General features: G+C 34.1%; 1 protein-coding gene and 1 pseudogene across 1 annotated transcript; both read left to right on the top strand.

Annotated features, from left to right (window-relative positions):
* The first annotated feature begins 7,396 nt into the window (after positions 1–7,396).
* Positions 7,397–10,808, top strand: LOC114305452 (naringenin,2-oxoglutarate 3-dioxygenase). Its single transcript, XM_082892160.1, is given in 4 exon segments — positions 7,397–7,842; positions 8,953–9,381; positions 10,344–10,571; positions 10,573–10,808. Coding segments are annotated over 4 exon segments (1,083 nt in total). The 5' UTR covers positions 7,397–7,485; the 3' UTR covers positions 10,642–10,808.
* Positions 10,809–13,432: 2,624 nt separating this feature from the next.
* LOC145822177 (major strawberry allergen Fra a 1-2 pseudogene) lies at positions 13,433–13,944 on the top strand (annotated as a pseudogene).
* The last annotated feature ends 1,012 nt before the right edge of the window (positions 13,945–14,956 follow it).

Genomic DNA, 14,956 nt, shown 5'->3' with positions numbered 1-14,956 from the left:
AGGGGCTAAAGCGAATATTTAACATTCGGCTCCATATTTTTTCATGGAAAATGAGCTGTAGCTCGAAAATCTTGGCTCGAAATTGGTTCGAATGTCGCTTTGGGCGTTTTTGGTAGTCTGAAACAGAGGAGAAAGAGGGAGAGAAGAGAGGAAGAAGAGGGGAGAAGAGAAAGAGGAGGGGAAGAGGGAATGGAGAGAAGAGAGGGCCCCTCCGCTTCTGCCGTCGGCCGAGCCCCTCCGCTTCGTCGCAGCATCAGCGATCGTTGCAGCATCACTGCCGTCGCCTCCGGTCCCGTCGAGCCCCTCCCCTTCGTCGCAGCACCACTACCGTCGGCCGAGCCCCTCCCCTTCCTCCTTCCTCCTCCTTCCTTCTCTTCTCCCCCTGTGATTATGCCCCCTCCAGTCCTCCTCATCCTCCTCTTCTCCTTCTCTGCTTCTGAAATTGGATTCGAGCCAATTTCGAGCTCGACAATTCGAGCTACGTAGCAGTTCCATTTCTTCATATCACTCAAAAAAAAGCAATCAACTTACAAAATTATTACAAAAATTTTAATGGATAAAATTCAGTATCATTGTTTTATCTAACCATTTACACAAGAAAAAAAAAATACTATACATAAATCTAGAACTATAATATTAAAAAAATAAATAAATGATGAATAAATTATGTCACTATATCACTTAAGTATTACGGTTTTTGCATTTTTAGTTACAAAATTGAACCAAGAGCTCATAATTGTGATTCAATTAATTATTTTATACTTTCTTGGAAGTATGGTTAAATAAACAATACATTTCATTATTTAACAAACAACAATCAATTCAATTCTAGATATTTCAGTTATTAAGTAAAGCCAACAAACAATTGAGGTGGAACTTGAAATGATACAAAATCTAAAGGCATCTAAAGAAAATGTTAAGATTTAAAAAAGATCAATCTCATAATGATGAATTAAGTTAAAGAAAAATTTGGTAAAGTGAAATCAATTACTTTAGACCTTTCATTAATAAAATTGCATTGTTTTGGGGTTTTATATGAAGTACTAAATTTAGTTAGGTTTTGATAAGTTGAAATCAAAGTAATTGAAATTCTCTACTTATAAAAATAATTTTACTTTTGAGTTTGGTGTTGAGGGTTGGAGATAGGTGAGTTTTGATATTAAAAAATTGAAAGCCTTCATTTAATCGAGATCTAAAAATATTATAAGAATTTTCCTAAATTGAGGCCTAAATTTTACTCAAATGTGGAGCCCAAAGGGATGGCTTTACTGGCTTGCCCCAAGCCGGCCCGGAATTTGTTGCACCGCAAAATATTAATAATGATAGATTGAATAACACCATCTGGGTACTTACAAAAATTTAGGTATATGAAATCAACCACTGTTTTCAAGAGATGAACAAATGGGCGAATCTCTTGACAAATCTAAAGTAATGGCTCTTTTTATTTGTTTTCATTTTTTAGCTTAATACCTTCTTGTATTTTCAATCAATTGATATTAAGCCAGTAAAGTTATAACTTATTTTGAGAAGTAAGTTAAAAGTTAATTTTTTAATTTTTTTTAACTTTTTTTTAAAATATATATATATATATATAATAAAGGAGTAATATGATAATAAAAAAAAACTAAAACCAAAAATAATAAAAAACTGATTTTTTGCACCAAATTAATTAACATGACGTGGACTTCGTTCTTATGCTCAGTTTTTAGGAAGCCAAGTCAAATACACATCTAATAATGCTAAAATTAATCTTCACATAACCCAAGGCAGTAGTGCATTTGGTAAAGGTTTGGAATTAAGATCTCAGGTTTGAGTTCGAAATTTCTTGCGATAGTTTCTTGGTCACAGCGTAGTTGGTTATGGAATTAAGTCTTAAATTGTTGTTAATATTTGGTGTGTGTTCACTATTTCTCCGTTAAACGAGTTCTGATTTAAGTGAAACTTGTATTGGGAGGTCGGGATAAGTTCTCAAGTTATAGTCTTTTGCTCGGAACGGACAAATAGCACTTTAGTAATCTCTGCGAGGGATGTTACCTTAGACCTACGGAAGAGAGAGGATTTTCCTGTAACAAAATATATATATATATATATATATATATAATCTTCACATACCACATTAAGTTTATTGGGTGATTATTGAGTAGTCTCGAAATATGAACATGTAATATTCTATGGTGTTGTGATTGGTAGAGAAAGTGGATAAGTGGGATATTATGGGGTGTTTGTTTGGATTTTTTTGAGCCAATTTATAGTTTCTGGCTTTTAAAAAGTTATTTTGGACTATTTGGTTAAATTTATTTCAAACAGCTTCTGATTCTAACAATTTATTTTAACTCAAAAAGGCTAATTCTGAGAAGCTGCTCACCCCTTACTTCTGATTATCAGCTTCTGCTATTAATATGTTAATTTACAGTTATATTCTTAGATTTTTTTATTTTTTATTTTTTTAAAAATAGAAAAAGATTCAAATGGACTATAGATTATTATTATTATTATTATTATTATTATTATTATGAGAAATGTAGACAAGTAGTGAATAACAAAAAAATAAAAGTTAATTGAAAAAGTTATTTCACAACTTATTTAACAAACACTACTCAGCAACTTAAATCTATAATCTAACAATTACACCAAACAGATTAACAGTTTTTTATTAAAGTCATAATTTATAATTTGTTATAATCTATAATCTGTTAAGGTATAATCTATAATCTGCTTTAACAGCTATACCAAACGGGCCCTATGTTGAGAGATTGAGAAATATGAAAGAGCATAATGAATGATAATTGGCTAAAGAGTATAGACATGTGGTATTCGGGAGTATTCTATAAATTTTCAAGTTTATCATGTGATGTATTATTATTGTATTGGTAATAATGATGAGTAGCAGAACTCATTCAGGCTTCGTTTGGAAAAAAGGGTTGGATTCGGTTAAGTTTGGAGTTATTTTAGTTACAAAAAAATAAAATAGACTTTTTAACTCAATAAACAAAGCATCATATTCAACCCATAATCATTACATTATTTCTCTCACAAAAAGTCTAAAAAAACCAAAAAGTCCTTCTCAAACTAAATTTTTTAACTTCAAACAAAAATAAACAAAAAATCAACCTACTTCCCAAACAACCCCTCTATCAATACAATTATGACAAATAAAATAATAAACTTAATATATATGAAAATAATTATTATAACATTACTCATCTACATCATTATCTCGGCACTCCACCTAGCTTATTTATCTAGCATTTAGGGTTGTTTTGGATATGTCTTATTTTTTTAATGTTTTATTTTTTACGAAAAGACATGTAAAAAAGTAAAAATATGATATGATAGAAATAAATCAATAAGTCAATAAATAGCTTATTTTAAATGAGTTGTTTATGACTTTATTTTTTTTAAGTTTGAGATTTTATATCAAATCATTCGTTAAAGCTTCTGTTGTAATTTGTATTATAAAAATAACTTAAATAAGAAGCTTATAAAAAAATATTTTTACAAATCATCAATTTTCAACAAAAGATTTCTAAGATCAATGGTTAGATAGATGGGCCGACTATGGGTTTGGCCCACGGTTTTAATAGGCACTGCATGTGCCGAGTTTCGCATAACCAATGGAAAAACAAAGGCTATTTAAAAAAGGGAAATACTTTCATATTCATAAATATTTCATAATCCATTTACAATGAAATGACGAATGAGTTAGAGTTTTACATAAATGTTATGAACAAAAAATTAATATATAATTTGTCATCTCATTATTTACAAAATTATGAGACTTCAATTGTAGGTTTCAATCCTTTTCCCTTAATTAACACTTAGTTTGTGGAAAATTATTAGATGTTTCCAAAATATCATATGATATATTGGTTATGTGATATTTTTAACTAATGAGAAATTGTATCTCTTAACTACCTAACAAATGTGAGTAAGCATATTCTACTCATAAAACTTTCTATTACATGATCGGTTTGGAATATTACACAGTCAAATATGATACGATATCTCAAAACTACTAAATAATTGGCTATGTTTCTTTTTTGAGATAATGTAACCAAGTGTTTTTCTTTTTTTGTTCAAACACTTTCCTTCCAATGCTAGAAGATTTGGCAAAAATTAAAAAAGTTTAAAAAAAAAAAAAAGGCTAAAAAGTTGTCATTGTTTAATGCTATAGGGTGACAAAATATTCGCAATTACTGTTCAAAGATCATTTCAAATACTAATCAAAGTCAAAGCTATGAAACATTTGCGAAATCATAAAGGTTTTAATTCTAATAAAGGAATGCAAGATTTTAACAGAGAGAAATAGGTTCTACGTCAACAAACCCTTTTCTCAGGAAATTAAGTATTCATAGGTATCAGGTGACATTGTTATTAATTTGTTCGACAACATAAATGTTTGTTAAGAAAAAAATTTGTGGTTCTCGACCAACTCTCAAAACAGATAACTAATTTAATTTGTTCCACACATAAATGTTTATTAACAAAAGGAATTGGTGGTTGTAGGCCAACTTTCAAAATAGATAACTTGTTTTATTTGTTGGACAACATAAATGTTCATTCAGAAAAAGAATTGGTAGTTCTGAACCAGCTAGCAAAACAGATAACTAGTTTTTGCTTGGCTTGAAAATAAATGTTGAATAGCTTTGGATGATTTTGAGAAGTTATCTAATAATCGAATATATCATTCTGATTGTTTGTCCAATTAATAGCAATGCTTACATGATTTGAAAATTGAAAACACGTTAAACAAATTATTTTGTTAATCTATACTCTTATCACACGTGTTAAGATATTTGAAAAGGTTATACATCATCATAAACGTGAGTACATTAAAATATGTAGAGCATTACTATTCAAGTTTAAAAATTAAACAAAATTTTCAAGTTTAATGATGTGACAATCAATTAAGATATTTAAAGCAATACTCTCTCTCTCTCATATCTTCTCTAATCATCAACCAATCATATCACTTACATATCATTAAACTTAGAAAATAAATCTAAAAAATGAGCTTATATATCGTTTTCTAAATACGTATAATATTTTTTAAGTTTTCTTAACATGTGTCTTAAAAGACACGTTTACAAGATCCTTAAACAAATTACAAAATATCATTAAATGAGAACACGATTAAATGACCAAAATATGATTAAAACTAAGTAATTTTTTGTTTATTTTTAGATAGGTAAAGGTTAAATGACCAAATCACAAAATAGATAAGATATGAGCATGTAGAACCGAGCTCAATTCGGGCTGAACTTCCTCCATCCAAACAGTTTAGCCATTGACAGTCTTAACCATACACACCAACACCAGCTATGTTTGACTCTCAAAACATCGGTAACATAATTGCGAAACCTCGTGCACTCCTCAATTGCTCTGTATAGGATACGTACTGTGTAGAGAGATTATTTAATGTTCTACGGGTAATACTCCACACCAAATTGATACTTTATTTAGTTATTTTTTAATATCTTAACAAAAAATACTAGATTCTAAATTTCAATAAATAATATCAAGTTGGACACCAATTAGATTTGTCTTCAGAGCACTGCATAATTTTTCTACATAGCTAATGGAAAATATATGAGACATATAAAAAAAAATATTTACAATTTCTTTAACAATGATATGATATAATAAGGGTTAATTTTTTATTAATCATATATTCAGAGGCCGTTTGACAATATTTTTTTAATTGGTTTTTTAGTTTTTTCAATTTTTTTAGCCTGAAACTTTTTTATTTACTTAGTTTTCTTGTTTGGCTTTTTTAATTTTTTGGCATTGGAATGATAAAATTGCCCTCCACTTGAAAATGATACTTTTTTAACTTTTTATTTGTATATGAGTCAATTTCGTAATATTATAATTTTTTTGTCTTTTTGTGATTTTATAACTTTTTTTTTTTTTGTCGCTTGTGATTATTTATCCCAAATATTTTGCCAGACCAAGACTCTATAGGCTTATTTTGGAAAGATGGTAAAAAGTGGCTTTTTGGCTTTTAACCAAGCTTTTGGTTTTTTTAAACAAATGATTTGGGAAGTTGGTAAAAAGTGACTTTTGACTTTTTTTATTAATATTTATTTATAATGTCAAATCATAATAAAATTACCAAACTACTCTCATTTATTTAAAATATTTACAACTTCACTTATGTAACACATTTTGACTCATGAGAATAAAATTGTAATTTCACCGTTGGCTAAAAACCAACTTCCCAAATGAAAAAAAAAGACAAAAAAACCAACTTTTAACTTTTGCTACAAATAAAAAAAAGTGACTAAAAGCCAACTTTCCAAAATAGCCCATAATGTCAGGTCTAACTCCCTTGCCACGTATAGATTTATAAATCTAAAATTATAAATATCTAACACTGTTTCATAATCTCAACTTTTGTGTTCCATTTTATATTTGATTGGTGTGCAATTCAAGGAATTAGTACAATTTTGCTGATTAATTAAACGGTTGACGGAGTAGTATAGAATTTATTTGTAACGCTCAAATCTCAAAAACGGATTCCAGAAAATTAAATGTATATGTTAAAAATTTCATAAAAATATTTGCAATTTAAGTCAAGTTTGATAAGTAAAAAAAAAAAATTAAAAAGTCAAAAAATTATTAAAAAATTAAAAAGTTATCACTTTTCATCAAAAGTTAAAAAGTACGATTGCATAACTCAACCTCTTAATTTTTTTCTGTACATTAATTTATACAATTTTTAATATACATTTTTTCATAAAAAGTCAAAAATTTAATCCAAACATCTATATTTTTTTCTTAATTTTTTAATTTAAAAAGATAAAAAATATACTTATTTAGGATACCCCAAACAATCCAGTACCCAAAACAAGGAGGAAAAAAAAAAACAAAAAGAAAGAGAAAGATTCTAGAAGGGAAGCACGTGCGGGTGGGTGAGTCCAGATCCCCTCCTTGAGCTCCCTCCTTAATTCCCTCCTTGCAGGGGCCTTCGGGTCTACTTTGAGGCCCAGTTTTGATAATCCAAACCGTTCATATTTTTAGATTTATTCAGTATATTATACCTGTAAAAAATCAAGTTAATCGGATATCAGAAAGTATGCGTTCAGAAAATTGGGACTACAAACTATTTTTTAATAAACAATTTTCCGAACACATACTTTATGATATTCGATCAATTTGATTTTTTACAGGTATGATATACTGAATAAATCTAAAAATATTAACGGTTCGGATTATCAAAACTGGGCCTCAAAATGGACCCGAAGGCCCCTGCAAGGAGGGAATTAAGGAGGGGACTCAAGGGGAGGATCCCAATTCCGGGTGGGTAGCCACCTACACTACTCACTTTAAGCGCGGTAGTTGGAGCTTCGGCCAACCCATTGGCGCCATATATAAGGCCAGGCCAGCCCAGCCCAAATCCTCCTCTAACAAACTCTACAGTCACGCGTATCGCGAAAACAGAGACAGCACACCACCCCATAATCAAAGCAAAGCAACAAAAAAATGGCACCGTCCACACTGACGGCACTGGCGGAGGAGAAGACGCTGGACTCGAGCTTTGTCCGCGACGAGGACGAGCGTCCCAAGGTCGCCTACAACCAATTCAGCAATGAAATTCCTGTGATCTCTCTCGAAGGGATCGACGATGAAGGCAAGAGATCGGAGATCTGTAAGGAGATTGTCGAAGCGTGTGAAGATTGGGGGATTTTCCAGGTGGTTGATCATGGTGTTGATGCTAGTCTTGTGTCTGATATGACTCGTCTCGCTCGCGATTTCTTTGCATTGCCTCCTGAGGAAAAGCTTCGCTTTGATATGTCTGGTGGCAAGAAAGGAGGCTTCATCGTTTCAAGCCATTTACAGGTACTATTCCCAATCACAACCAAATTTAAGGCTCATTTGGTAGTATAATATAAAGTTATTAATCGTTTCTCTTCTCTGTTTTTCAATTTTTTTTTTTTTTTAAAACGATTTTCATGCACATGAATGATGATTGCCATTTCAGAAATCCCAATGCTATATATCAAAACAAATTTTGTAGGTAGTTTTTCTTTCTTTCTTTTTTTGGACAGGCTTCTCTGCAAGTCCAAGAGGTCCATTTGGACAGGCTTCTCTGCAAGTCCAAGAGGTCCATTTGTCAAGTTCTGTATGTACATCTCCACAAAAAGAATTTAGATATATTTCAAAACAACAATAATTCATCCCACTAAAAATATCACCACTAATAGCACTAATAGCACTAATGCATTAAAAAAGTAAAAAAAAAAAAATACAACTCGAAGACCAAAATATCACATCATTAATGACGGGACCCACTGCCACCTAATTAGTGGGAGCACTAATTAGTGCTCCCAAGCATTTTTCATTTCAAAATTATAATAATCACTTGTTTATTATATCAATAATGATAGAGAGCAATAGAGTTGGAACTCTTATACCAAATTTAGAAACGTGACAATATATTATAAAAAAATACACAAAATTACAGATCAAAACATCAAATCATAAAATGAGGCTACCTCTAGTTCTCCCTCTAGAACTCTTCATTTAGAGGTCTAAAATATTTTTGTTATTATATTTATTTTTAGTCAAATTATATTGATAGGCTTTATATTTTTATAATTTTAATTGGTTTCATTTTGATTCTTAATTTTAAATTTATTGTAATTTAGTCTAATTAATAATATTGATAGAGTTTTTATATAAATTTTTCATTGAATTGGTTGGGATTAGTCGCTAAATTGATGAAATTTATAATTTTATTTTTAAAAATATGACACATGTCGTTCATGTGTATATTTATAATAAAAAATATTAGCAATTGAAAATAATTGAATCAATTTAAGATAAAATCAAAAACTCGAAGTTAAAATTAAAATTAGTCAAATTAAAATTATAAGAATTAAGATGGCACAAGAGTTAAAAGAGTAATTTGCCCTTTACTATATCGAAACTTTGGTGATCCTTTTACAGGGAGAGGCGGTGCAAGACTGGAGAGAGATTGTGACATACTTCTCGTACCCGATCGGAGCAAGGGACTACTCGCGGTGGCCAGACAAGCCAGAGGAGTGGAGAGCGGTGACGGAGAAGTACAGCTCGAGTCTGATGGAGCTGGCATGCAAGTTATTGGAGGTGTTGTCGGAGGCGATGGGATTGGAGAAGGAGGCACTGACGAAGGCGTGCGTGGACATGGACCAGAAAGTGGTGGTGAATTACTATCCCAAGTGTCCTCAGCCGGACCTCACGCTGGGGCTCAAACGCCACACAGACCCTGGAACCATAACACTGTTGCTGCAAGATCAGGTGGGTGGGCTTCAGGCCACCCGGGACGGTGGCAAGACTTGGATCACCGTTCAGCCTGTTGAGGGGGCTTTCGTTGTCAACCTCGGCGACCATGGCCATGTGAGTTCACTACAAATCACACTTTTTCGTTTTGCAATTTTTTAAAATAAATTTTCAATCATTATTTTTTTTTAACATTTTACTCAAAAAAAATTTACCTTTTAAAATTTACTTAATTTGGACATATTAAAAAGTATATAATTTGTGAATTTTTTTGTAAAAAATTCATAAAATACAAAAAAAAAATTAATATTTTTTATTTTTTATATTTATTAGTAAAATTTTTTTAGATTTTTTTTATAAAATAAAATACATTTATATAAACATTACTCTTATTGTAACCACAAAAGAGTAGCAGGTGCACATTTATCTGTGCAAGCAAGGGCATCTTCAGGAGTCAAATGAGATCATTGCAGAGAAAACATTAATACAAAAAATATTTGAACCGATTTTTGTTTTTTTTATTGAATTTTTTTATATTTTAATTAATTTTTAATCTTCTAATATATTAAATTATTAGATATATTTAAAAAGTAAAATTTTTTAACTAAAATATAAAAAAAAATTACTAAAAATAAATGAAAATCCAAATAAAATTGTACACATATTTGATTTTTAATAAATTTTTTTAATATTTTAGTCAATTTATTTCACTTTCTAGATTTATACATTTAAAAAGTATAAAATAATATTAAAAAGTATAAAATAATTAATTAAAATTTTAAATATTTTATTAAAAATAAATGAAAACTTATTTAAAAATAATTTTTGAAAAAAACAAACCACACATACACTATGTTTTTAAGTTAGTTTTTTTTTTTATGATAAATATTATACAAACAAAATTTCTATATAATTTTTGAAATCATAAACCCAACTCAAATAGTAACTCTTTTATTTAAAAACCCAGTCTTATTAAATATAAATAAATAAATAAAATTGTATAAATATTCTATTTGCTTATGAATATTCATTTGAATAACAAATGATTAATTGATGTTGGTGGGGTCCTGAATGAACAGTATCTGAGCAATGGGAGGTTCAAGAACGCAGACCACCAAGCAGTGGTGAACTCAAACAGCAGCAGATTATCCATAGCCACATTCCAGAACCCAGCTCCAGAGGCAATAGTGTACCCATTAAAGATCAGAGAAGGAGAGAAGTCAATAATGGAGGAACCAATCACCTTCCCAGACATGTACAGAAGGAAGATGAGCAAAGACCTTGAACTTGCTAGGCTCAAGAAGCTTTGCCAAAGAGCAGCAGCACTTGGAGAAAACCAAATTGGAGTCCAAGCCAGTAGATGAGATTTTTGCTTAAATTACTTTTACACCCCCCTTTGCTATATTACCTATTATGCTATGCCTATCCTATTTATTCCTTTTGCTTTATTTTGTTTGTGTATTTACCTACTGTGGGGTTTAATTTGCCAGACACTGCTTCTAAGTTGTCAACCAGTGGGCATTAATTCTGCCTTTGTTTTGTCATATGATGTATTAAAACAGATGTATAGAAAATTGTATTATTGAATAATGTATGCTTGTTGTATATTACAAGATTGTTGTGTTTTGTATGTGATAATTACAAAGAGAAGGAACTCTCTCTTTATAGAGAGAAGAATGAAACATTGGATACCAACAAGACCCACTATCACCGAAAGCAACAAAAGGAATAAAGCTAAAGCTATACAATTTATATACTAAAGCTAAAGCTAATTAACAATTATAAATTAACAATTATATATTAACAGCCCCCCTCAAACTCAAGGAGGATAGGTACTAGCCAACTTGAGTTTGAAGAGAGTAACAAAACAGGAAAGTAAACTGATAAATAAAACAGGATAGGAGACACGGTATGGTCGTGTCAGACCGTTGTAGCAGACATTTTACGGGGTCATGTCGGACCGTTGTAGCAGAACAGTTTACGGGGTCATGTCGGACCGTTGTAGAAGACAGTTTATGGGGTCATGTCGGACCGTTGTAGCAGGACAGTTTTAGCAGGACAGTTTACGGGGTCATGTCGGACCGTTGTAGAAGACAGTTTACGGGGTCATGTCGGACCGATGTAGCAGGACAGTTTACGGGGTCATGCTGGACCGATGTAGCAGGACAGTTTACGGGGTCATGTCGGACCGTTGTAGCAGGACAGTTTACGAGGTCATGTCGGACCGATGTAGCAGACACTGTGTGGTCGTGTCAGACCGTTGTTGTAGAAGCTAACCGGAATAAATGTCGGGACAGTTTACGGGGTCATGTCGGACCGTTGTAGCAGAGGTTGTGGTGGTGTACCAAGGAGGCGACTTAGGGAGTGCGCCATGAGCGACTTATACATGATACTGTGTATAACCCCCCCTCAAACTCAAATAGGTGTGAAGATAGAAACCTATTTGAGGTTGAAAAGGGATTGATAAAGCTGATCGGTGTAGAAGACACTGTATGAGTGTGTATATAGGCTGCCCAAAAAATATACATGGATGTAGATATCGAGCCCTCAAAAGTCGTGCCCGCAAAAGGTGTGCCCGCACCCTCAAAAGGCGTGTCATCAAAAGGCGTGCCCGAGGCATCAAAAGGCGTGCCATGAAAAGGCGTGCCAGTTTGTCGGCGAGAAGAGGCGCGCGATGCGCGTGGCTGCCTCGGCTATTTAACCAAGACAGAGCTGAGGCAGAGGCGAAGACAAACAATTGGCGAAAATCCTCTGAAAAACTCTTCGTTTTGCTGAGAAGGTTTTGCTGAGAAGATACTCTGTAACACTCTCTATAACACTCTGTTGCCCAGAAAAAATGGCTTCGTCTTCCCGCGGGCTGCTTACCCTCTTTCCCGACCTCAACGAGTCCACAGGAGAGAGAACTGGTGCGGTGGCCAGTGAACCTCAACCAAACACTGCTGGGTTTGCTCCGCTGAACTTTCCGATGCGGTCTGTGGAGCAAAAAATGGCGGTGCAGTCGGATGTGGAAGCCAATCAGTATACGTTGAAGGCATGTGTGGAGTCCATGACGGCGGTCACAAATCTGTCGCACCGGCTACAGAGTAGGACAAATGAGGTGCACCAGTTAAACTCCCAACTGGCTCTGCTCCAACGCATGTATAAGGATGCGCGAGCAGAGATGAGCGTGCTAAGGGCAGAAAACAAGGAGCTGAAGCGGAAGGCCACCGTGATGTTCCGATTTGGAGGGCCACCAGATGCTGCAGTGGAGTATGGGGGAGTGAACGTGCTCGGTGGACGAGGAAGCACTGAGGCAACACCGTCAAGGGCCGCCCAGGACGGAGGCAAGAAGAAGAGACCGGCGGCAGAGTAGAGAAGAAAAATCCCGCCTGTGGATGTGGTGGTTGGGTATGGGTGGTGTTTGTTTTGTTTTGTTTTTTGTTTTTTTTTTTTTGTTGTTGTTTTTTTGTTTTTTTGTTTTTTTGTTTTTTTTTTTTTTGTGTAAAATGGATCGGGGTGAGTCCCGACAGGAATAAAATAAATTTGGTGTGCAGGTCGTCCAGTTCGTCTTCTTCGTCTGTTTTTTTTTTTTTTTTTTTTTTTTTATGTAAAATGGAAGATAAAATAAAATAAAATAAAATAAAGTAAAATGGTGTGGTTTGTTGAATTCTACGAAAAAGCAAAAAACAAAGAAAGTGGTGTACTCTCCGGCCCACGAAAAAGCAAAGAAAGAAAAAATAATTAGAGAGTGATATAGTGGGAACTTCTTTTTAGGATTTCACATGTTGATGAGACTGGCCCCCCTCACGTTAGGCACACTAATCCTCACCGAATAAATTTCTAGAGAGAGAGAGAGAAAGATAACCCGTGTATGTGTGGATGCATGTATCTGGGTGTGTGTGGGGTCTCTCTTCCCCCTTTTTCTCACCTTTCTCTCCCTAAGTCGAGAGAGAGAGATAGATGGGTTTGCATGTGTGGTGTCTCTATGTGTGTGTGCTGCCGTGTGTAGTGAGAGGGAAGAAATCAGTGAGAGAGAGAGGGAGATCGAGTCTCGGGTTTGTTGGTTTTCCGGTGAGTCGATGGTGTCCATTTTGGGTGGTGACTCGGTGGCGAGGAGGTTGTTGTGGTGGTGGCTCCGCCGGGTTTAGGGAGGAGAGAGAGCTTGCGGGCTCGAGCGACCTGGTCGAGGATGGATCGCCATGAGCCACGGGAAGCGAGGTCTTGGAGGGGTGGCGAACTGGCTCGTCAGTGGGTCGTCGAAGCGGCGGACGACGGACCAGACGGTGGAGACGGGAGCGGCGATGTGGTGGACGGCGGCGGAGCAGCACTGGTTGGGACCCACGGCGTGAGTGTGGTAGCGCGCGACGGAGTCCGGCACCGGAGTGGCGCACGTTAGAGGGGTAGAGAGAGAATAGCCAAACCAACTTCCATGAAGGGAGTCACATGACGTGCTTGAAGCACAAGATCGATTTACTTGATGTGGAGAACTATGAGTGCAAGTACACTTTGATTGAAGGTGATGCATTGAGCGGCAAGCTTGAATCTCTCTCTTATGAGGTCAAGTTTGAGACTATTGATGGCGGGAGTAAGGTGACAAGCACAAGCTACTATCACGCCAAAGGCGACATTGAACTCACCGAAGAGGAAATGGCAGGTGGAAAAGACAAGGCCATGGGGATGTTCAAGGCTGTTCGTGCTTGATTTGAAGTAGGAGGAGAAGCTGTAGGAGTAGGAGGTATGTGTAAGTGATATGTGTTGAAAAACTCCCGCGGGCAGCGAAGGCAAGGTTGCCGGCCGGCTGCCCGTCGGAAAAAAAAAAAAAAGTATAGGCCTAAATCTTATAGCTCTGATACCATATTAAAACAGATGTATAGAAAATTGTATTATTGAATAATGTATGCTTGTTGTATATTACAAGATTGTTGTGTTTTGTATGTGATAATTACAAAGAGAAGGAACTCTCTCTTTATAGAGAGAAGAATGAAACATTGGATACCAACAAGACCCACTATCACCGAAAGCAACAAAAGGAATAAAGCTAAAGCTATACAATTTATATACTAAAGCTAAAGCTAATTAACAATTATAAATTAACAATTATATATTAACATGATGCTAGAGGAGTGCTAGTGTTATTATTATACCACTTAGTAATAATACTTGGAAATAATAAGTTGTGCTCATTTCTGGCCAGCCCAAGTAAATCAGCAAAAATTGCAGCAAAAAATAAAAATTTAAAAATATATATATATATATATACTCTACACATGAGCTTTAAATATGAATGAAATTGGCCATCCAACTGAAGACAAGTCTGTTTATTTTAAGTTTGATCATTCTATATATTCCTAGTTTTCCTATATATTGGGAAGAAATAATATTGATCCCAATAATGTAAAAGGTAATTGTCATACCAGTAAGTAAAAAAAAAAAATTAATAAAATTTATTAATTTATATAACATTACTCACTATGGGATGATTTGAGAGATATTACTCCACACAAATCACCATTTGCTGCTAATGTTAAAAGGTCTAATCACATAAGGATGACCTCTGGGGATAGATCTTAAAAAGTTGAGACTTTAGAGATTATTCTTAAGTAGTGTTACATAACAGAGCTACTTATCCATATAGTGATAAGTCATGGACTTGCACAGAAACAGGGGTTCGAACCCACATTCTTGACATTAGATATGGTTCACTCAAGCCGGA

This window comes from Camellia sinensis, chromosome 1 (genome assembly GCF_055761805.1).
Source record: "Camellia sinensis isolate YWXY chromosome 1, ASM5576180v1, whole genome shotgun sequence".
NCBI lineage: Eukaryota > Viridiplantae > Streptophyta > Magnoliopsida > Ericales > Theaceae > Camellia > Camellia sinensis.
This window is presented reverse-complemented; position numbering and strand designations above follow the sequence as displayed.